General features: G+C 41.3%; 2 protein-coding genes across 2 annotated transcripts; one reads left to right on the top strand and one right to left on the bottom strand.

The window, feature by feature from the left end:
* On the top strand, positions 1-14,886 carry saga (S-antigen; retina and pineal gland (arrestin) a). The gene is made up of 14 exons (XM_083991556.1): positions 1-125; positions 1,263-1,345; positions 2,203-2,263; positions 2,817-2,861; positions 4,275-4,474; positions 4,562-4,621; positions 4,702-4,769; positions 6,105-6,243; positions 6,839-6,923; positions 8,011-8,083; positions 9,270-9,407; positions 10,531-10,620; positions 12,171-12,233; positions 14,206-14,886. The coding sequence occupies exons 2-14, from the start codon at positions 1,298-1,300 to the stop codon at positions 14,330-14,332; spliced, it is 1,197 nt and encodes a 398-aa protein (XP_083847682.1). The 5' UTR covers positions 1-125; positions 1,263-1,297; the 3' UTR covers positions 14,333-14,886.
* A 2,625-nt stretch (positions 14,887-17,511) lies between these two features.
* LOC311000063 (uncharacterized protein) lies at positions 17,512-22,982 on the bottom strand (the record flags this gene model as incomplete). Its single annotated transcript, XM_083990698.1, has 5 exons — positions 17,512-18,428; positions 19,544-19,624; positions 21,528-21,608; positions 21,686-22,136; positions 22,890-22,982. 5 exons carry the CDS (start codon positions 22,980-22,982, stop codon positions 17,512-17,514), a joined length of 1,623 nt encoding a protein of 540 aa, XP_083846824.1.
* Between the last annotated feature and the right edge of the window lie 1,948 nt (positions 22,983-24,930).

The raw sequence follows: 24,930 nt of genomic DNA, 5'->3' as shown, positions 1-24,930 counted from the left end.
CTAGTAGTTCCGGCGGAAACCGCTGGCAGTTGGCGGTGTGTTGAGGTCTTTGAGGCGGCTGTGCTTCTGAGGAAATGTCGGTGTTACGGGTTGGTGGTGAAACTTTGGCAGGTCCAGAGTCACAGGTGTCGATCTGAAGAGTTGAAGTATTGATATGATATTGATCTGAAGCGATGGCGTATTGATCTAACACGATTCATTTAGGTTTCAGTTTGAAAACTAGCAGGCTATATCGACATGAACACATCTTAAAGCAGAAGTGAGTGATATATTTGTGTTAATATAAGTCTTAAATAGTTATATCTTCCGACAGCAATCACTTACATAGAGTGTTTGGACCGAAACACGGGTCTGTCAGTCCCTCTGCTCTGCTCTGAGCCGAGGAGAAAACATTTATCGTATCCTACAGTTTTTATCCAATGAGGAGAGAGAACGGCATGCAGGGCTGTGTGTGCAGCCAAGGAACGCCGTGAATGTGGTGACGTAGGGACGAGGACTGTTATGGTGCGTTCAAGGAAACTCGTATTTTTCCGACCGTGAAGTTGTACCAGTTCGATCTGGTACGAGTTCACCGGTCGGAAGTTACGAGTGGCCGTTATAGTGACTTTCACCGGTAAAACAGGTCGGAAAAACACGAGTGGGTTGCCTGGAACGCTACAAAGTCGTAAGTTGTGACTTGAAGCTGTAATTTACGATTTCAAAAGCCGGCCTGGAACGCAGCATTAGCGAAAACGACCGGATCACTCACTTCTGCTTTAACGTTGTAGTAAACAAATCCGGAACGGTTGTTTTTGATTGATGACTTGCTCGTCATTTAAAATACCAGAACATTTTGACAGTTTTGCCTTACAATTAAGCTACTTTCAAAGGCTGTCAAAAGTGGTTGCTGCTTTATGGAGGTCACTCCATAGCTTCTTATGGAGTTAATTCATCAGACACATTTTGGTTTAAAGTGGCTGCAACTGGCAAGTAGAGCAAGTTCTTTGTTCATAACGATTAATATAATATTAACCCAATGGTCAGTTTAGGGAATTAATGTTTGTTTAATGACATTAGAGTCTCACAAAGAGGTTGAAGACCTAAATAAAGAAGAAGAAAAAAGATATTTCAACTAAATTAGTTACAGCCAATGGACAAGTTTAACAAATCATCAGATAAATTTGTGTTTGGGACAAGGTCCATTGACCAGTTTTAGACAAACATACGGTCAGAGCTTAAACTCAACGTTTGAAGATGTTGGTGTGTCTGGTTCTTCTCGTCAGGCGCTGCTGAGCCGCTGCCCTCCATCTGCACCAACATGAGTCCAAAAAGTGTTGTTTTCAAGAAGATCTGCAAGGACAAGTCGGTGAGTGAAGCACCTCAGATCAAATAATACCACCCACCACCACACCTTCAGTTACTGGTTCAATCCCACTGCTCTGGTTTAATGGATGCAACTCACCTTTAAGGGTGGAGTTAGACAAACAGACTGTGGACATCCTCTTGGTTTAACAGTCAGACATGAAGATGGTCTCAGGTTAACCTCTGGAAGACCAAGCACTTTAAACATGATTGCTGTATATCTTGGATGTTGTTGGGGAACAAGTAGGGGTAGAGCTGCTTTATCTCTATCATTGAAGCCCTTTGTAGAGATGCAGCGGTGTGCAGCCAGGATTTGATTTATTTACAGATAACCCAGGTTTGTGAAACATCATTGATGTGAAATATTATGAAGTATTAAGAATTTACAGCAGGTATCAGACTCCATCCTGCCAGTCGTTACCCTCCAGCTCCTTCCTGAAACAGGTTACTCTACTCACGCTGGTGGAGCATTAACGGCCCGGTGAAGTGGATCAGTTTTAAATGTTTGTCTTTGAGTAAAATTTTCCGCCCGGTTGCATTTCAATTGTGTAAAGTAGTTCAGCTGCTTGTCTGACTGATCCTCATGAGGTCAGCACAAAGTCACAACAACGTGAGCCGAGCTGATCCACGTGCGTGACCGACAGCTTCATGTCAGATTACAGCCGAGTGTTTCACGTCTAATCTCAGATATTTGAGCTGCTGCCGTTTTCTTCTTCAACTCATAGCACTTTGCTTCTCTGTCGAACAAGACAACCTGCAAATTTAATTTTCAAGCATGAAATTAGATTTAATCAAGTGTGTAAATGACCTGCATGCTGCTAATGTCATTGGATTTTCAAAGTGCCTGTCCTGCTGCTACAGGTCGGAGTCTACATGGGGAAAAGAGACTTTGTGGACCGCGTCGACTCCGTGGATCCAGTGGGTGAGTTTGTTTTCCAACACCCCATTTCTCTCAGTGCAGATCTGAAGGTAACGCACAACAAACCTGCAACCAGGAACAACTTATTCTTTAGGAGTTAGTGGTGACCTGTGTGCCTACTTCCCCCCTAAGTCCAACTTTAGTAAAGTATCACATTGCATGAAGTGGACTTGAATTATACCACAGTTTATTTATGTGTTGACCTTCCTTTTCTCTGACTCAAAAATGTAAAATAAAGGAAAGTAACCGTTGCTGATAGAGCTTAACTTGACGCGTGCATGGGTGCAATTAAACCACCGTCCACATGAAAGTCCACTGTTCATCAAAATGGATTTATTCCTTGTTCTTACCAGAGACAATTCGAACCGTAGCCCTGCATGTCACGGTCAAAGATAAATGATGAAAACAAAATCCACCAAGATACACAAAAAATAAAAGCCAAAACCGGCTCCTACAGTTTAGTTGTGACTCATTTTGATCATTGTGGTTGAAAAATACAAACTTCCATAAAGTTTTATTGTTAAATCCTGAAGAACTTTTCTTTTTCTACCACTAGATGGCGTCATCCTCATTGATCCTGAGGCTCTGCAGGGGAGGAAAGGTCAGTGTCCACACACACACACACACACACACACACACACACACACACACACACACACACACACACACACACACACACACACACTACTCCTTCACCTCACTTAGCTGTTGATACATGATGGTTGTTTTCAGTCTAAGTTGTATTTCCTCTGGACTTAATCTTAATTATTATATTTGACATATTTGTTATGTCTTTGATGTCCATTACATCAACTGTTACATCCACTAATTATGTTTGTGCATGTCTTTTTTAATTATTTTTATACGACTGCACACTGATGTTGTATTGAGTGACTGAGTGACTATTAAGTTCAGTTTGATTTTGATTAAACCTTATAAAGGCTCCAGTGGTTTATGAGGCTGGATAAACCTCCTCCTGAAAATTGAAGTTGTGTGTTTCTGCAAAGTTGTGAAGAAACACACTGAGTTTGAACTTAACTGTTAATTTTAAAATCATTATTCATCCCAGTGTTGCCTTATTTTGAAAAACATTCTGCTGATACATCTTCTAAAGAAGGACACACGTTCACACATGTCATCCTAGCTTTTGCTCGTTGTGTTGTGCCTCACGTTTTTTTTTTCATTTGTTTACAGCCATTGAGTAGACTGTTACATGTGATGCAGTGTTTGTGTGCAATTGTACAATTACTGACGCAGTTAAAGGGATAGTTCAACATTTTGGCAAATTGGCCCATTGCCATAATCCCTATAGTCATAGCAGTAGGTTCATTACCTTTATTTGTCGGTGCAAGCTATTTTTAGAACGGCGGAGCAGAGCCGTGAGCTGCTCAGATAGCTACGCTATGGAGGCTAAAGGAATTTCTTGGTTTCCCTCATCAAACTCATCAAATACAAAATCCCAAAACTCCAAAACGCTTTCGTGGACAAGTTGTGACCTGCACATTCACCACGCTATGAGATAATAATGGAACGTTACGAAACGGAGCCGTTTTCTAGGTAAATACAGTGTAAATACAGAGACTGCTTGCTGAAAAACTGTCCCTGAAGGCAACGCGCATCAGCGGTTTTGCATGAATTTCCCTCTAAAACGGCTCCGTCTCGTAACGTTCCATTATTATCTCATAGCGTGGTGAATGTGCAGGTCACAACTTGTCCACGACAGCGTTTTGGAGTTGTTGGATTGTGTATTTGATGAGTTTGATGAGGAAAAACCAAGAAATTCCCTTAGCCTCCATAGCGTAGCCCTGAGCAGCTCACGGCTCTGCTCCTCCGTTCTAAAAACAGCTTGCACCGACAATTAAAGGTAACAAACCTACTGCTATGACTATAGGGATTATGGCAATGGGCCAATTTGCCAAGATGTTGAACTATCCCTTTAAGATCAGACTTTGTGGATTTCTTTAAAAAGAAAAAAGACCTTGGACGCTCACGGTGTCTTTGCTCTGTCCTCCAGTGTTCGTGACTCTGTCCTGCACCTTTCGCTACGGCAGAGACGACATGGACGTGATGGGAATCGCTTTCCGCCGCGAGCTGTACCTGTCGACCCGCCAGGTCTACCCGCCGCTGCAGGACCGCGAGAAAGGAATCCACACCAAGACGCAGGCGCGACTGCTGCGCAAGCTGGGAAATAACGCCTACCCGTTCTTCTTTGAGGTGAGGAAGTTGGTGTGAAAGCTGCCGAACCAAAACGTGGAAGAGTTGAAGGTTGTTGGTGGCTGACTGATGTGTCTTTGTTCTCAGTTTCCTGACAACCTGCCTTGCTCGGTGGCTCTCCAGCCGGCGGCACATGATGTCGGCAAGGTGAGACTCAAAAACTATCAGCTGCTGTTGATGACGTGATCTCATTACAGGATTGAGACACTTATTCTCCTTGTTTGCAGCAATGTGCGGTGGAGTTTGAGATCAAAGCGTTCAGCGCTGAGAGTCAGGACGCTAAAGTCAAGAAACGGTGAGTCTCAGTCTAAGAATATGGAAGAAACAATTACATTTGTTAAAGGGGAATTGCTGTTTTTTTGCAATCTGGACGTTATTTCTAGCATAAAATACGATCATTTACTCACCCAGATAACTTTGGTGTCATTACGACGAAATTAGCTCCGCGTATATCCGTATAATGGAGTCTACAGGGCAGCGCAATGCAGCCTCTAAATAACACATTATCTGCAGAGAAACTCCTTCATTTCACCAATATTTAGTTCTGATAGGCTAGTGCTAATCCCCTCTGAGTCCGGGGTTAGCTGTTATCAACATCCGGGGTCTGTAGGTTGACCTACTGACCTCTGACCTGGACGATGTCATCTCTGAGCGCTGCCCAGGTCATTCTGATAATAATCATTCCACTAAACCATTTTTATCAGCTCATTTTGTTCTGACTAGTCATGCAGAAACGATCCATAGTACTAGCAGTAGCAACTTTCAGGTAAACAAGACGCACCGCGCGGTGTTAGTAGGTCAACCTACAGACCCCGGATGTTGATAACATGCCACCACGGGCTCGGAGGGGAATAGCACTAGCCTATCATAACAAAATATTGGAGAATGCAGCCGAATGCAGCCTCTATATAACACATTATCTGCAGAGAAACTCGTTCATTTCACCAATATTTTGTTATGATATGCTAGTGCTATTCCCCTCTGAGCCCGTGGTGGCATGTTATCAACATCCGGGGTCTGTAGGTTGACCTAATAACGCCACACGGTGCGTCTTGTTTACCTGAAAGTTGCTACTGCTAATACTATGAATCGTTTCTGCGTGTTTCCGACTAGTCAGAACAAAATGAGCTGATAAAAATGGACCTGAATGCCGAAGCAGAATGATTATTATCAGAATGAGCCGGGCAGCGCTCAGAGATGACATCATCCAGGTCAGAGGTCAGTAGGTCAACCTACAGACCCCGGATGTTGATAACAGCTAACCCCGGACTCAGAGGGGAATAGCACTAGCCTATCAGAACTAAATATTGGTGAAATGAAGGAGTTTCTCTGCAGATAATGTGTTATTTAGAGGCTGCATTCTGCTGCCCTGTAGACTCCATTATACGGATATACGCGCCTCTCGGTTGGAGATAATTTCGTCGTAACGACTTGTAATGACACCAAAGTTATCTGGGTGAAGAAATTATTGTATTTTATGCTAGAAATAAGGTCCAGATTGTAAAAAAAAAAAAAAGAAATTCCCCTTTAAAAGTAATAAAAACAGATTTCTAGGTCAATTTATTTGTAGCACTGGGGTAAAAAAAGTTTGAATTATGAGACATGTTTGTCCCTGTGTTCTGTCCGACAGGAGCACAGTGAAGCTGATGCTCAGGAAGGTCCAGTTCGCTCCAGAGGAGACGGAGGGAGTGGCGCCCTCTGTTGAAACCACCAGGGACTTTGTCATGTCTGACAAACCGCTGCACGTCAAGGCCAGTCTGGATAAAGAGGTCGGTCTCTTCATTTTTTTATTTTATTTTATTTATTTTTTTAAGGAGGACAATGCACATTAATGGACATAATAAAATGTAAAAGTGCCAGTGTTAGCCAACAGCTAGTTTCTGACTGTAGTCCTACTGGCAAGGTGTTAAAAGCCATTAAATAAACACAAGGACATAACAACAGAATTCATAAAACAGGAAGAACACACATGTATCCAACAGAAACCAACTGACAAAAAAACTACAAAGAGAGACAATTAACATGACGCTATTATAAAAAAAGAAAAAAAAGAAAAAAAGACTATTTATGGATGGATACAATGGATGAAGATGCAACAATGCAAGACCAGGACAGGGTTTCTTGATGGAGTTGTGCTAAGATGGGTTGAGAACACAACAAAACCAAAATATAGTACAGTGTGATAAAGTGATAAAGTGCTACAGTGCTACAGTGCGCAATAAAAAACTGTCAGGGATGGATAGATGAAATGGGGGTGCAGCGATGCAAGAACCAGGGCAGGGTTTCTTGTTGATCAAAGCTCCTCGGGGGTGTGGACTGAAACATATGATGTTGACGGAACGTTTGTCTGATCCTGTCTTTTAGCTTTACTACCACGGTGAGGTCATCAAGGTGCACGTCAGCGTCACCAACAACTCCAACAAAAACATCAAGAACATCATCGTCTGTGGTAAACGCTGCTCTGTGACACAAGAACTGTTCACCTTGTCGATTAAGAAGAACTATCCTGGTGTTATTCTGATGGTTTGGGGTTTTTTTTTTTTCCAAGAATTAAAGCATTAAATTCTATGGCTATAATTTTTTTTAGGATGTCCTAAGGCTCATCTATCATCATGAAATTAATGACTCACAGACTTTGTGTTTGAGACATTTCACAAAAATTACCTCCAGATAGGGTTGCAAAGGGGTGGAAAATTTCCAGTAAATTTCCGGAAAATTTCCAGAAACTTTCTATGGGAAGTTAAGCTGGGGAATTTTGGAAATATTCTAAATTGGAAACTTTCCATGGGAATTATGGGAATTTATGGGAATTATGGAAATGTATGGGAATTATTGGGAATGTATGGGAATTAACTGGAAATTGGGGGTAATTAATTTAAACAAACTGTATCATATCCAAACATAAATGTAAATATTTTGTTTTGTCACAAGCAGACATCCATACAAAATAATACAATTAAAAAACATGACATTTCAACAGATTTATTTGTGAGTAGAACTTTATCAATTCTTTAATTCTTGTATGAACAATCAATTATTTTACTGAACCACAAAAACATGAATGTTGAGTAAAATAGTACTCACCCTCACCAATAAATGTCAGATTTATTCCCATTTATTCCCATTTATTCCCATATATTCCCGTTAATTCCCATATATTCCCGCTAATTCCCATGGAAAGTTTCCAACTTTGAAAGTTCCCGGAATTTTGCATCCCTACCTCCAGATCTCTAAAGCAGTCCCCAGTGAGTCCATCAGCACAACTACCAGCATTACACCATCAGGGATTAATTGTGCTCTCAATCTCCACATAGTAATCATCATTTATACTTTGTTGCAATGCTGTGTAAATAATTTGCAGTGATGCCAAAACACACAGATGGATGGCAAATGAAAAGATGAATGAAATAGAGAAATATCTGGAGATATTAATAAGAAGAGTATAGAATATTAAAAGAGAACATTTCCTTGTGCATTATTTAATTCAGCACCTCAGTCTAAACATGGTCCACGTGTCTCCTCTTGTCTTCCCTCAGTGGACCAGGTCTCCACGGTGGTCCTGTACTCCAACGACTGCTACGCCAAATCCGTGGCCATCGAGGAGTTTGGGTAATGGTCAGCACACACACACACACACACACACACACACACAATACAACACAACACAACGTTACAGAGAGAAGTGTCGTCGTTGTTGTACAGTGAAGTCAGTTGTTGCTCTGCACTGCAAAAACTCAAAATCTACCCAAGAATATTTGTCTTATTTCTTCTAAAAATGTCTAATTTCTAGTCAAAACTAAACTCTTTTCACTTAAAATAAGACTCATCACCTAAAAATGAACTTGGTTTGAGATCATTCTCATTTGTTTCAAACTAATTTTCACTTGAAATAAGTAGAAAAATCTGCCATTGAAAGCAGGTTTTTTGTGCTTGTAATAAGGAAGAAAAACTTGATCCACTTATGATTTTTCTACTTATTTCAACTGAAAATATGCTTGAAAGTCTTATTTTAAGTATAATGAGATTTGTTTTGACTAGAAATTACATTTTGACCAGAAATAAGACAAATATTCTTGGTAAGATGTTGAGTTTTTGCAGTGTGAGGAGGCTTCACATTGACCTCGTTTGATCCAGACTTTCAGACTTTACCATTTGATCAAAACCAGATTTACAAGTGTGAAACCCCTTCAGACCATGGAATCCAAACTTGGTCCGGACAAAACTAAACCATTGTTTGGACTTTTGCAGTGTGAGAGCCTTTTTTCCCAATGGTTTGGACTTCAGTGTTTCCCAAAGTTTTAATTTATTCTAGTTTCAGTTCAAAACACAAAATCCTGTGGTAACACTTTACAATAAGGGTCCCTTAATTAACGTTAGTTAGTACATTATTAAGCGTTAATATATAAACTAATGTGTTAATTAATGATGAGCAATGCATACATAATGATAACTAATTTCAATATTCAACCTTTAATTTATTAACTAACTAGTAGTAAACATTCATTAACTGCTTACTAATAAGCTACCTTAATTAATGTGTTTCCTAACCCTAAGTAATACATAATAATGATTGTTAATATATCTGTAAACAGTTAATTAATGCTTAATAATGTACTAGCTAACGTTAATTAAGGGACCCTTATTGTAAAGTGTTGCCAATCCTGTTCATTGTTATAAACCCGGAGGGTAGACCGATGAAGATTAAGTTTGTCTTCGTGCTCTTCATCGTTTCCTTCCAGTTCAGATCCAGTATCTCTGTCTGCAACTTGTGTGACTGTGTCTCTCGGTGTCTCAGGGACTCGGTGCCTGCAGGAGGGACGCTGGAGAAGGTCTACAAGGTGCTGCCAGTGCTGGCCAACAACAGGGAGAGGAGGGGCATCGCTCTGGACGGGAAACTGAAGCACGAGGACACCAACCTGGCTTCATCGAGCATGTGAGAAAACACTCAGAGACAGTCAGTACGTTTACATGACACTTGAAAAAAAACAAATTATTACCTTAATCCAACTATAACTGGACAGCTGAAGTTCATATTAACTCATCAGATCTCCTCATCTGACTAAGACACCCAGATAATGTGATTGGAAGTTGATTTTCTTCTGCATGTGTAAACACCTTAATCGGACTGAAACTGGACAATGCATGTGTGCATGCTCCACAATAGTGTAGCAGAGATGGTGTGAATTTTTGGAAATATTGTAGAGAAATTTCTGGAAAAAGTTATACAATTTCTCCAAAAACGTTTGAACATTTCTAGAAAAAAGTGGTAAAAATTCTCAAAAAAAAAAAAAGTTTAAAAAAAATTCCAGAAAAAAGTGGTAAAATTTCTCAAAAACAATTCTAGAAAAAAGTGGTAAAATTTCTCAAAAAATGTGTTTTCAAATTCTAAAAAAAACAAAAAAAGTTGTTAAAATTTCAAGAAAAGTGATACAATTTCTCAAAAAAAAAATTTGGAAAAAAGTGGTAACATTTCTCAAAAACAATTCTAGAAAAAAATGGTAAAATGTCTCAAAAAAAAGTTTTTTAAAAATTCTAAAAAAAAATAAATAAATAAAAAAAAAATAAAGTGGTAAAAACTTACCAAAAAATGTAATTCTTGAAAAAATATTGTACAGAAATTTCAGGAAAAAGTGGTAAAAATTCTCCAAAAACAAATTCTTTGAAAAAGTTTTTTTTTAATTCTTAAAAAAAAAAAAAAAAAAAAAAGTGGTAAAGATTTCTCCAAAAAAAAGTTTTTAAAAAATCTAGGAAAAAGTGGTAAAATCTCAAGAAAAAGTTGGGGACCCCCTTCAACCCTCTCAAGGACCCCACTTTGAGAACCACCTCTCTAAGTTATTTATTTAACAACGCTGCTGTCGCCACCGTCAGTTATTAGATTTTCTCTGTTGCATGTGAACTGGGACAAGGACAGAAGTCCAACGAGGCGCTCACATCGAGCTGAGAGCAGAGCTCCACTTAGCTGTGCATGTAAACGCACTGAATGAAACACACACAGAAAGTGTTCGATTCCTCCTGATTCACCAGGTCATTTAAATCTCCTCCTCCCTCTGTCTCAGCATCAAGGAGGGCGTCCTGAAGGAGGTGATGGGAATCATGGTGTCATACAAAGTGATGGTGAAGCTCATCGTTGGAGGGTCAGTGAGTCTGTGTGTGTGTGTGTGTGTGTGTGTGTGTGTGTGTGTGTGTGTGTGTGTGTGTGTGTGTGTGTGTGTGTGTGTGTGTGTGTGTGTGTGTGTGTGTGTGTGTGTGATTCAGTGAAGCAGCTGCTGATGATTCATCCACACAAAGACGAGTAGAGCTGCAACTAACCATTATTTTCATTGTCGATTATTTAAACAATTAATCAATTAGTTGTTTGGTCGATAAAATGTTAAAAAATGTTGAAAAACATCAATCAGTGTTTCTCAAACCACCAGATGACGTCATCATCTCAAATGTCTTGTTTTGTCCACAAACCAAAGAGAGACTCAGTTTATTGTCATAAAGGAACAAAAAAAACAGAAATATTCACATTTAAGAAGCCGGAATAAGAGAATTTGGACTTTTCTTTTTAAAAAACGACTCAAACTGATTATTAAATTATCTGAATAGTCGACGATTGATTTAATAATCGATTATTGTTCGATAAATCAATGAATTGTTGCAGCTCTAAAGACAAATTCATCCTGAAGCAGCTTCTTATTTTTCTTTCTCACGTTTGGTAAAAGATGCCGTTTGATCTACGTCCTGTTGGGATGTAAACAGTAGAGAAAAGTTGTCATAGCAACAATGACATTGGTGTCAAATCAACGTATCAATGCAGGTTTTTGTTTGGTCGTCAGAGTCTCTTATTCTCTGTAATTTGATTTGTCTTCTACCTGTTCTGACTTTCACCCTTTGTCTCTGCGGCGCTCACAGGATGATGGGGTCAAGGTGAGTTCATTCTGTATTTACTTGTTTTCATTCATACTAGCTGCTCAGTTCAGTTCAAGTGTGTTGAGTTCTGTTTTCTAGGAAATAAATGAGAATTATAGTTGAGTGCAGAAAACACCAGTATGTGGATGTTCACGCCAAACTTGTCTTTCATTGGAGCTGTGTTTTAATCTTTTAACAACCATATTTTATATATATACTGTACAGACTATTAGGGCCACATTGAGAAAAAAACTTTTTCACAGACTTCGTGAATAAAGTCATAATATTAAGATAATAAAGTTGTAAATTTACGAGAATAATGTCATAATATTCTAACCTGTTGTTTTAGAGGAGGAGAGTTGTTAAAATGAAGCTGTGGAGCATTTCGTGGAATTGTCCTACTTCAGTATAGGTTTCACAAATAAGGAGATATTTAATCTTTTGGCACATCAGCACCACATTGTCATTAAGTATTAAAATTTACAACTTTATTCTTGTAAATTTACGACTTTATTCTTGTAAATTTATGACTTTATTCTTGTAAATTTACGACTTAATTCTTGTAAATTTATGACTTTATTCTTGTAAATTTACGACTTTATTCTTGTAAATTTACGACTTTATTCTTGTAAATTTATGACTTAATTCTTGAAGTCCGTGATTTTTTTTTTCTCAATGTGGGCCAAATACTCGTCATATCAGTCTGAAACTGTAAAATATTCTTGTATAGACCATAATTATCCAATAATCATCATTAACTTGTGTTTATTCTTCCATTAAATGTCATTTTTTTGTGTTGCAGTGAGGTTGGCCTGGAGGTTCCCTTCAAACTGATGCATCCTAAACCTGATGCAGGTGAGGCCACGTGTGTCTGAGCAGCTGTTCCACATCTGGAGCAGAGCAGCTGCACGGTGTAGTGGTGGTCGGTTCAGACAGACAAACTGACCTTAACCTCTGTGTGTTTGTGTCTTTTCCTGCTGCCAACAGTGAAGGAGAGGTAATGTATTAAAAAAAAATCAGATCTGAGTCCCCGAGGACAGACCGTCCTGTCTGTGTAACTGTCCTCTGTCTGTGCTGCTTGTTCAGTCCATTCAGGGACAGAGATCATGTTCCCGTCTCTTTTATCACCTCGTCAGCTCTTTTTAGGCCGTTTTCCCTCTGTTGTCCTCCCTCTGTGTCCCTGTGTCCTCCTCCTCCTCCTCCTCCTCCTCCTCTGTGGTGTCAGGTTCCCTCTGTGTGGATGTCCTTTCCCTGTATCTCCAGGCAGCTTTTTCCCTGTAGTTTTTCCCTCTGTGGTTAGATGAAGGTCAGACAGCTCAATAAGGGAAGGTTTACAGTACGTTGACCCTCACACACCTTTTCTGTTGCTGGTCACACTGAACTTGACTTTTTGCTTTTGACTTTTAAAATCCTAGATAAATCAGAGAAATTAGACTCTGTTTTATCAGGTCAGTGGATCAGTCTGAAATGAATCACTGTGGCACAATAAAAACTTTAGATGCAGGCAGCCTCTGAAGGAAGAATTGGGACATCAGTGATTTGATTTGACAGTTTTTAATGTCCCTGAGGGGCAGTTTGGTTTGCAACATAAGTATAATTAAGCAATACATCATAACAGGCCGTATACGCTCATTATACCACAGCTAAGGGCCGTTCTTCAGCCCGACGTGAAGCGGTGGAGTGATATGCTGTGATAAGGCTTCAGAATCGCAGCTGTGGTATACGCCCATTATATCACAGTTAACAACCAATCAGACTGCCGGATTTCACCTTTCCGTTTCATAAATTTTATAAGTTGCAACAGCTTATTTAAAAATCCAATAGCAGATAGAACAAATGAATTTAGATATTTGATGGGAGAGGCTGAAACTCTGGCCTTTTCTCCCTGTGTGGCTCCAACTTGTGGGAAAAATGAACAGGACTTTAACATTCAGAGGTTCTTTGAATAGAACAATAAAGAATCTGTAACCTGGTTAAAGGGACAGTTCAACATTTAGTCAGATCCTCCTATCACCATAATCCCTATAGTCATAGCAGTAGGTTCATTACCTTTCACTGTCGGTGCAAGCTGTTTTCAGATTGGCTGAGCAGAGACGCGAGCTGCTCAGTTAATGCAACGGAGGCGCTCAGTATTTCCTTGTCCCTCATCAAACTAAATACACAATCCAACAACTCGAAAACGATCTGGTGGACAAGTTGTAAAATAATCATGTATAATGATGTAACATTATAACACATGAAGCAAATACTCTGAACTACTTGTGCTTTTGAAATCCCTCCGCCCAGCAGCCGTGTCTGGAATGTAGTTCCGGCTGTATTTGCCTCTAAAACAACTCTGTCTTGTAACGTTGTGTTATTATCTCATAGCCTGGTGAATGTGCAGGTCACAACTTGTCCACCAGAGCGTTGTGGAGTTGTTGGATTGTGTATTTGATGAGTTTGATGAGGGGAAAGCTGTGCAGAGCTTGCGTCTCTGCTCCGCCGATCTAAAAACAGCTTGCACCAATAATTAAAGGTAATTTAACACCTACTCTTAAGACTATAGGGATTATGGTGACAGGTGAATTTTCCAAAATGTTTAACTATCCCTTTAAGAATGAAATCAGATCGAACATTTACTTTTGGAGGACGTGTCAGAAAAAATAATGAAAAATTCCTATGAATGAATCAGAGCACTGACCTCACCACACGTCAGCGTTTTACCATTTGATGCCGTGTTACCGTCAACGGTCACTGCTCGGCTTCACCTCGGCCTGTGAGTAGATGTGTGTTTGTGTGTGTGTGTGTGTGTGTCTAGTTTCTGTCTGTGAACTCCGTTGCTCTGCCGTTGTCTGCAGTGAGGCGGAGGAGGAGATGGTTTTCCAGGAGTTCAAGCGCTCCTACCTGAAGGGCATGGCCGGCGACGACGAGGACGAGGAGGGGAACGTGTCGGGCGGTGACGACATGGCGCCCAAAGAGAAGTAGAGGACGGGGAGAGTCGAGTAGGTTCGATGAAGTCTTGACGCAAAGGCTGCTGGGAGTTTGAGTCGCCGCAGAGTTCGTGGTAGAACAAGTTGAGATTTGAATGGAAGACCATACCTGTCCTTCTGCATGTTTCAGCTGCTCTCAAACAACTTCACCTTCATATCAATGCTGCACATGTTTCCACATCCACCTCCTCCTCCTCCTCCTTTAGCTCTGGTTTGGTCTTGTAACATGCACAACCACAGATATGGTCTGAAGTATCATATAATTGTAATTTGTAAAGATAAAGATTTTTTTTGTAGTGCTTTTTGTACTTGTAGTAAAAGTACACAGCATCTCTGACTCATGTCCAGATCTGAAGGAAGCTGAAACATTATCAGTCCATTCATCACCTGTTTGTCTTCTACAACCAGAGGAGAGGAGATGAAGGAGCTGAATCATGAATGTGAAAATGTTAGAATGGGACAATTGATGAGAAATCATTTAAACTTTCCTCCCAGAAACAAAACCTCTCGTGAGTAATGTGAGAATTGGTTCGGTCACGTGATCATGGGAGTCTGTGGAGGAACCAGACTGATGGGACTCGGCTCAGATTTACTGTAGAAACGTTTGTTTTTAGACGGCTGCATGTTATTTGGCTTTTAATGGAGACGAGACGCTCTGTGAGACTGTGCAGTGTGAACACCTGTGACAATAAAAGCTGTTTGATCCACTCGTGCTTGAGACTGTGTCTTGGTGTAGGGCTGTAGAGTGATGCACAGAGGGTTTATGGGGCATTTTTACAAAAAACTATATAAACTTATATGTTTAAAGAGGAACTCTGTAGGTTTTTTACCTGAACTCTGCTACATTTTTCTCACCAGCTTCGTTGGAAACAAATGCACATGGAGGAGAGGAGGGTTAGAGACACCAGACCTGGAGAGTTCAGATTTAAATTATATTAATACAGTATTTTATCAGATAACTGGAACAGCAAAAAAACAGAACTTTTGTCTGGGACTGTGACCTGTGATCTACATTGAGTTAAAAATGGCGATGGATCGTGTTGCCCATGTGACTGAATAGTTTGCAACTCTATGACACAGGGGAATAAGATGCATTAGACACACTGGTACACACACAGTAAGAGACATTTATTGTTGGTCTGGTTCTGCACATGAGATTTGATGATAAGGAAATATAGAGTTTCATCAAAGTTTCCATTATGGTCTTTATTTCTGTCAATCTGAGGATCTTTGGAGCCTTAAACTGTGTCAGGGACCCAGAACACATGAATAGTCTCTGGAAACAGGAGAAAGCTGACTTTTTTTTTCTTTTTTTTAAATTTCAGACCAAACCGACAATGCACAGATCACAGTAAACTGAGGCACTTAAGAACTGAAAACACTTCCCTGCTCTACCTTTCCTTCATCCTCCATCACCCTCTGCATTGTCTGTACCACAGGTCAAGAATCCCCTGAAGGTTTCCTCTAGTATTCAGAATCACAACTCTCTCTCTCTTTTAGTTTAGAACAATAAGTTTTAGGTCATGGGATTCATCAGTTTTTATTGATCTTGTTATGTTTTAATAATAAAATGATAAAAATGCACAAATAAATTGGATTCATCAAAAAACATAAATAAAAATAATTCATCTGAACTCTTAAAATCTGTTTTTTTTATTATAAAGAGGTGAAATTCTTTCCGTTTCCATTATCTCTGGAAATATGAAATATGTGCTCTTTCAAGAAAATATGGTGTTTTTGTCGTTACTCAAATTTTAAATTGGACCTTCGAGACATTGAACCCTTTGTTCTCTGCCCAGGCCTACCTGTACACCTCGTGTCCTCCACAGCATTACGTCCTACCTCACCTGCTCCCTCTCCATTTAAACCTCTTCAACTTGAACCTTTGTCTCAACAATCCTTGTTTACTCGATTCACATTCTTACATCAGGCCAACTTACAGTGTTAATCTTTCACAAGTCTTCCACCTCGGGTTGCCACCTGAGGTTGCACTTCCATCATCACATAGAAGACCGTGGACATAACTCATCTGCTAGAAAAGGCCTCAAAGCCGTGCAATGATGCTAAGAAGATAAAATCTTTCAGTCTGCACCTATCGAAGTCAAACACTTGATTCCAAATTAAAGTTTACAATCATATATCATGTATCCTCAGCATCTTGCAACTGTAAGGCTGGTTCTAGCAGAGCTAATTTAAACATTAGTCAAACTGACACCCCATCCAGGATGTGACAGAAGCTAAATATTTATATGTTAGATCATTCATCCACACAGCAAATAGCAGAAAGTTTACATGCCAGATGTTGGTCAAACTCTACTTCAGACACTGTTGCTTTTCTCTGAAATAAAATGACTAAAATAAAATGTCAGAAGACTCATGTAGAAGCAGCCGCTTTGGGTTAGGGTTGCAATTTAATAGTTTTTTATGCATCATCCAACATTAGAGAAGGCAAAATGATAAACGCTCTAAAACTAGCCCGCAGCAAGCTGAGCTCAAGGATAAAAATAAATTTACTCTGAGGAAGTGCTTTTAAAACATTACCCACTACAGCATATCTGAACCTGTGCAGCGTTTGCAGACAATGTAGCAATCTAAACTTTATCGTACCATCAGGATGGTGAATTTATCTCCGCATTTAAAGGGGGGGTATTTTCCCACACAGTTTCTGTATCTTTAATATGTTTCATCATTTACAGTACTCTGGCCTGTGGTTTCTACAAGTTGTTTGGTTTCCTGAAATCAGAGTCAAATGGAAGTGTATTGTTTCCTGAGCTTTTTAAGAAAAGCATGTTTGTATCTTAAAACTAAAATTAAGCAGGTATGTTGTTTACCCTGTTCACAGTGTAGGTTTTGCCTGTTTGTACGGTTCACTAATTTGCACAAAACATGAAAGTTTTTTTTTAATAGTAATTAAAAAGTCATCCATAACAGCAAAAGTTGAACCAATGGTTGTTGATATATCAGTCTGAAACAAAGGAGGGAGTCCATCAACAAAATAACACAGATCATAATGGTCTAGAATGACTTTTTTTCAGTTGTTGTTGCTATTTCAGACCATTCAGATTTTCTCAAATACCCCTCCTTTAAAAGTTACAGTCATAAATACACAAAATGTTTGATTGGAGGCAAGTGCTTCATCTATATCTTTTCGATTGACTAACTGATGGAAGCCGACTACGGCATAGGAGTAGGGTTGCCTGGAGGGCCATCCCAGCCGAAGTCTCCTCTCTGATACATCCTCATATGCATATGATGTCGGCCCAGGGGAAATTCACAGGAGTCGGGGTACAGCAGGTACCCAGAGAACGTACTGCTTCTCTCATTGTTGATGAAAATGCCATTGTTGTCAACATTCTTCACCTGCAGCCATACCTGGTCTCCCATAGTGAGGTGGAGGACAATAGACTGGCTGGCAATGGATTTGTCCTGTCCTTCTGTTGTTCTGACTACAGGATAAAGGTTGAGGTAAATGCCAATTTTAAGGGGCTTGTAGGCAACTGACAGGAAGTAGGAAAAGACATAGGTGCCATTGACGGGGGCTGTGTAGATTCCATTTGGATTGAAGTGCCCTTGCATGTTGGTAAGGACAAGTCTGAAAGGAATGGGCATGTCTTTTTCGGGAAATGACTCATTCATTTGTGCGCTGAACGCTGACTGGATAGCTGGGGAGCAGGGACCAGGTGGACCAATGGGACCAATCATGCCCTCAGTGCCTTTTGGCCCATTGGAGCCCTGCACTCCTTGGACACCAGTGTCACCTTTTACACCTTTAGCCCCCTTCTGTCCTGGTCTTCCCTCAGCGCCATCCATCCCGTCGGTGCACTCACATACCCCCTGCTCACCTTGATCACCCTTATCACCGTTCATCCCGGGGACACCAGATCTACCCATGTCACCTTTGTTGCCCTTTGAACCATTGGACCCCGGATCTCCCATTAGCCCAGGCAAGCCGCGAGCTCCAGCTGGTCCGGCGAGGCCTTGTACACCTGGTGGACCCTGGACGCTGTCACAGGAGGCAGGGCATGTGCCGGTTTCTCCCTGTGGACCTTGTGTACCTTGGGGCCCTAACATTCCCCTGTCCCCTTTCTCCCCTGCAAACACAGAAACACAAGAGTGAAGTATGAAACCCCAGAGCGTCTTAAAGGGACAACGAGGAGTTTTGGAAAAGCGAAGCGTTTTCACACTACATTTATGAGCCTCCGCGCGCACCGTGAAATTCTTTGACAGGCGCTACACAGACTCATGTTTTCATTCATCAAGAATTAAGGTCAGAGGTTCGAAGACGATCACATAGTTCCGACCATAAACGGCGATTCGGCAGCGTTATTCTCATGACTCGTCACAAAACCGAAAGTGAAGAAACACTGGTCGGCTCGACCAGCATTTCCGCCACAACTTATAATAACAAAATAACGATAGAGACAAAACAATATGTTTATCGAAAATGGGCCCATTAACAAGTGTGGGTAGCGTAGATTCATCCACATTAACGTGATACTTTTTTATAACCAAATAGAAACTCCTCGTTGTCCCTTTAACTCCTTCCATTTTGTTGGCCCTGATGCACAGATGGGGCCACGTCTTTCATTAAAGTTAAACCGACTGTCGATTACTGATGATTACATGAACTTACCAAATGGTTTAAGTGTAGTCCAGTGTTGCTTCATTTCTTTGGCATCTATTTTTCAGCTCAGAACCTTCAGATCAGTTTCATTACCATCAGTATCTGCTGTTACACACACTGATGCTGTATAAGAGCTAAAAGCTTCAATGAGTGTGTGGAGTATAGCTGAGGTTTTTTTCTATCAACGTATTGTTTTGGATGTGTGACTAAACTGTTTGATGGGTGAAGCCTCATTTCTCACCTGTACCATATGATGGCTTTTGGTGATGCTTCAAATTATTGAGCGCCATTTGATTATTTATGTAAGATTTTGGAGAGTTTCAGTGCATTGTCTTAGTTTAAGCTGATTGACATTTCTCACAGTTGTATATAAAAGTTTGGTGACTCTAAGTCTTACTTCTTCTAATTATTGGATGGGGAGAGAAAGCATCTTAGTCCCCAGTCAAGTAGTTGGCCATGATAAAGATTTTTCCCTGACTTTAACCACATACCAACGCCTAAACTATAACTATATTGGATGATTGCCATCCATATAAGGCTTTGTTTGTACATATTGATCTTTATGTAGTGATGTCAGCAAACCTTTCATGCCTCGCTCGCCCTTCATCCCAGGGTCGCCCATGGGGCCGACCATCCCTTCCATTCCCATGTCTCCCTTCTGACCTAGAACAGACAGACAGACAGACAAATATAATAAGACACTGCACATTAATGTTTCTTTGAGTGAAAGGTCAAAACTAACATGTCAAATACATTGATCAGTTTTGATGATGCCTTTGGGGGTGTATCCATTGGCAGCAGAACGGGACAAACTGGTGTTGGAAGTTTGGTTTTCAGCAAAACAAAAGATAAACAGGGAACAGTACATAGCAGCATTTGCATTGTCTTGACATGCAGACATCTCTACTCCTTTGTGGATCAGTTACACTGAGATGAATGGGCTGATTGCAAACACACAGATTGCAACAACTTTCATTGTCAGAGTTCAACACTGATTATTGTTTTATCCAGTGTCGGACAAGATGCATAAAATCAGTCAGCTCAGGTTCTGTACTAAGATAAGCTAAACATATCCTGCACCACTCTGTTGTTACTTTAGAATTGCAAGGTGTTCTTGGTGTTTAGCCACAGGATCGGCAGTGGAGCATCTTCTGCATGGACAGAGATGCGGTTAGCCTATTGATCTGTAGCAGGTGAACAGGTCAATTGATAGCTTTCACTGACGTCACGTCCCAGGGCCCTGGCGGTCAAAAAGCAACATTCCAAAGTGGCCCCGCAATGGACTTTCTATGGACAAACAACCGAGTAATGACTTAAATCATCTGCCAGCGGCCGAGAAAGAAAGATATAAAAACAACTTTGAAGTTTTGGGCACTTGTGACCCATATTCAACACCAGCTGCTGTATACGAGCTGTTTAAAATGACCAGTTCCCTGCCGAAGCTCCAGTTGGGCGATGTATTACCTGGTGGAGAGTCATCATCCTCCACCGCTTGCAACCAATACCTCCGGTGTTATGGCTCAACTGGTTTCTGATTAAAAGCCCCATTTTGTAGTTTTTTTTTTTTATCTTAAAATAATGTTTCTGAACTCATTGAAGTGGTAGAAATGTACCTGTAACTTTCCTGTACGGGAACACCGTCGGTACCGCAGCTCCGCTGAGCTCCACAGTCTGAGCTCCAGCCCACTGAGCCCAGGCTCCCTGCTCCTCTCACCCACAAACCAGAGCCCTTAGCTGGGCTGCACGGTGACCAGCTGCCCCCCTCCTTCCCCCCGGAGCTTTGCTACGCACCGCTACCGACGGCAACGATGACGGCGGTCCGATAGCAGCAGGACCGGCGGCGGCGGCGGCGATGGTAACCCGGCGGGACCGCCGCCACCGGACACGGCAACAGCACCGCCCGCGGCGGCAGCGACACGGTAACGAGGGTCGGGACCGACCGCGGCGCGGCGAGGACGATGACCGGTGTTGTTTAGCGTATTTTCAGAGTGTTTTCCATTAGTTCGTAACTTTAACATGACAGGCTTTGTCATAGTGTGCAGTGTTGTGCAGACTAGTGAGAGTAGTGTGGCGCTGACTGACTGTAGATTGCCTGAACAGGTTCACTCACAGAAGCATATTGGCTGCAGTAACATGTGAACTGCGGCTTTATTTGTGAATTTGTGACAAATCTGCGGACGGAAGTGCAGCACAGCTGTTGTTCGGTTCGGTAACCAGTTAAATCAGACACCAGTTGGGCCATAACACCGGTATTTTTGAAGCAGCAGGGAGCAGTGTGTGTTTTTCTGCCTTGTCCTAATCCGCGGACAGCGGGGAAGTGGATTGTTTTGACCGCCAGGGGGGCGTTCCATACGGGCCGTGACGTCACATGAAAGCTATCAATAGGCCTCATTCACAAACCATTCTTAAAAACAAATTTGTTCTTCAGTCCCACTTATGCAGTTTTTACAAAGATTGTGGCATTCACAAATGTTTTCTTATCCCAGATTTGTTCTTAGCTAAGAACATGAGGTCCAATGTTAGATCTGAGGTTTTATCTTCATCAGTGCAGTGACGAGTAACTCACCCTTAATCCCTTGAGGGCCCATGGATCCTGGTCGACCTTTGAACCCCATCATTCCTCTTCTCCCAGGACTCCCAGGTGCACCTGATCAAAACCCAGAGTTTGGTCAGTTCATTTTGCATTTTAGCATTTCAGCTGGTGATTTAAAGTGGTCTACATGCCTATAGGACCCCGGTCTCCCTTTTCTCCTTTGGGTCCCATGGTGCCTTTACAGCGGGAACAGATGCAGAAAAATGGAATCTGGTCCATTGGTGGTGGGACGGCTGCGTTCAACAGCATGTCACAGATTGCTGTGTCAGGCATGGGGAGCACCATCGAATTCGGATCTGGACCCATCCGGGGCTGGTGGGGGCCACCTGTCATGTTGCCAATGGGTGGCCATGGTTGATCAGGGGGCATTGGCAGGGGGCCACTGCGAGAGACAGGCGACCAGTGAGATGATTCCTCTGATGACTCAGAAGGGCCTTTCTCATCTGATCCAGGCCAGTGGTAGGTGTTGGGGTCTGAGGCGGAGCCATACTCCTCACTGGACTCCATCTTAGCAGGGTTTCGTCGCAGCATGGCTGAGCACATGCAGGTCAGGACAAGGAGTCCCAACAGCCTTGACAACATCTGGAGGAAGAGTCGGATGATTTAAATAGCCCAGGGCAAGGGGGTAAGATCATTACAATGGGAATGTCCATCAAGTAATTTTTAAACTAAGATACGTGAAGCTATTCCCAACAGAAATATGTTTTATATAATCACAAATCATTAATCGGAATGCAATCTCTTCTTTTTCTTGTGCATGTAAATAAAGATTGACCCTTCTCGAGTAACTATATTCCCCAAAGGGAAATTCAGCCTTAGCTCCCTGATTGTCACAAATCAATTCAACCTACATGAGTGTAGGTGATGAAGTTGCTGGACTGCTTCTACAGACTAACTGACATGGGAAGGTCAGGAGTAATAGAGATCAAGAGCCAGAGCAAATGCATCATCTATGAATGTTAAGATCTTCTCCTTCATATGATCCAGACTAAGATTAAAAAAATTAAAATTTAAAAATTTAAAAAAAACAGCATAAGAACAATACTGTTTTTCGGGAGGTTTGTATTGACAATATGTCTTAACATCTCAATAGAAAAAAGTTTTTAAACATTTTGTTGACTTTGTTTTTTATATCCTGAATTAAAAAAACAAATCTACTTTATATTCCATCTGCTGCAAAACAAGATCCTCAGAAGCGTTATAGAAAAAAACTCACCGCTCCGTCCGAGTTGCACAGCATCATCTGGAGTGGGATTTGTGTGAAGATGAGGAGGCTTTGATCCATTTATAAGCCTCGCCCCCAAAAAAAAAAACTTCCTTTAGAGTTCGTCTCACCTGCCGGGCCAGTAGACAAAAGCTGAGGACCAGGGGAAGGGAGGGGAAGTGCGTCTTTATTGTCCTGCTGAAGAAGAACTGGGCCTTACGCATCCGACGTGACCTTCTTCACCATGAAACAGCAAAAATATATTCAGAGCAGAAAGAAGAGACACAGCTCTATTTATCTTGCCATCATTCTCCACCCTCCTTTTCCTGTCACCCTTCTCCGTTAAGACCTGTGGAGGTTTCTGCCTGATGCAGAGCTTCGTTTATGTCAATCTGGTTTTTCAGAGTACGGGATTTTGCATCAGTGCAGAGTAGATTCTCACTCCCGCAGACATGTTTTCTCTTTATAATGAAGTCAACAGCACTGTTTCTTTTTAACACATCTTGTTTAAGTAGTTAATTGATGTCATGTTTATTATAATCTTCCACCTCTGCTGCAGCAAGCCAACACTTAGCTGGGGGTAAATCCAGTGATCATTTAGGCAAAAAAAATTGCCCCTAAAAGAAAGATTATCTTGTTCCCCTTTTTGTAGTTTGCAAAATGCAAACAATTCAACAACAAAATCTTGACTCTTACAGCGAAATACAGACTATATGCTTACTGTAGCATGTGCCGCTTTGATTCATTCAGCAGTCATAAATTCAATATACTGTATAATCACAATTCAAGACATGTCCACCTCCAGTTCTAGTGTTTGAGGAGACCTCCCTTGTTCTGTCTCATTGACATCAGCCTCCACAACAGGTGTGTGTGTGTGTGTGTGTGTGTTGGAAACAGATTGAAAGAACAGGAAACAAAAATGATTTCTTTGTGTGTGTCACTCTGTAAACAAGCAGCTCAGTTGGTAGAAGAATCAGCCCAACAATACAGTAATCTAATCCTTCACAATGAGCAGCCTACTTTTATTTTCTAGTGTTCATTCTCTAACAGCACCTCCTGGGATTATCTGGATACAAAACTAACTATAAACATGTGAGCAAAACTGCACACACACACTACAAGACTTCTCAGATGAAATTTAAAACTGGACTCTTAAAGAAATCGTCCTCCTGATCCCTGCAAACACAACATTTACAATTCCACTCTTGTAGTCTCCTCTCCTCTCTGCTTTTGCCAATTATTTTGGTGTGCATGTGCAATTGGAAGGCATTGAGAGTTTATTCAATCCCAATTCATGGATGTCAGCACGTCTGACTGTAGAAAAAAGTTCCAACAAGTTATTTCCTGTAAGACCACTCGTTGGTGTTCAAGTTGGCAAATCAATTAAATCATCCATTCAAGTCCAATGTGAGGGATTTTAGATTTCAGCCAAACAAGACATTTGAAGACGTCACTTGACTCTGAGATGATTATTTGCCAAAGCCCTAAGGTGGAGCTCATCTAATCACCATAAACTACAATTATTCTAAAATTAAATGACAATAGTTTAACTGTTGAGTTAATGGCTCATAGGCAAGAATAGATTGAGAGTTGTTATTTTAGTCTTCGTGGTTTTCTGAATTGTTTTATGAGGGAGGTACATTGTCTGCATCAGGATATTATACTTGGCTCCCACCCGCCCTGCAAACATAGATTTTCATCTATAGATAGTTTATGGAAGTCAAGGAGACGAACAGGAACCTGGTCTTAACACAAAGCAGCAGGCAGCAGGCCAGGTGTCAGACCAGCTTAGCATCATAAGAGAGTGTTGTTTGGGAAGACCACGCCTTCCCTCACCACCCTCCAAATCGCTCTTAGTCACCCCATCGCAGAGTCGCCTGTGGAACTAGAGACTGGTCCTTTATGTCTGCAGGCCAGAAAAATCAAAACAGCCGAGGACACAAAAGTAAATTGAGCCAAGGGAACAAGGTTGAGCCACAAAAGAAGACAAGCAGATGAATGGCTAACCTTAATAAGTGTCCTGGTTTCCACAGCCGGTGGCGCTCAGCGACACCCTGGAGGCCCGCCTTGGTTTCACACCTGTACCTGCTCCATCACTGTGAGTTCACAGCAGGAGAACAACAAGACCTGCATTACTGGTCGAAGGGTTGTCCCATTCACTGAGGGGCAGCC

The sequence above is a fragment of the Trachurus trachurus genome (genome assembly GCF_905171665.1).
Source record: "Trachurus trachurus genome assembly, chromosome: 17".
Classification (NCBI taxonomy): domain Eukaryota; kingdom Metazoa; phylum Chordata; class Actinopteri; order Carangiformes; family Carangidae; genus Trachurus; species Trachurus trachurus.
Note: the sequence above shows the minus strand (reverse complement) of the source record. Positions and strands in the feature narration are given on the sequence as shown.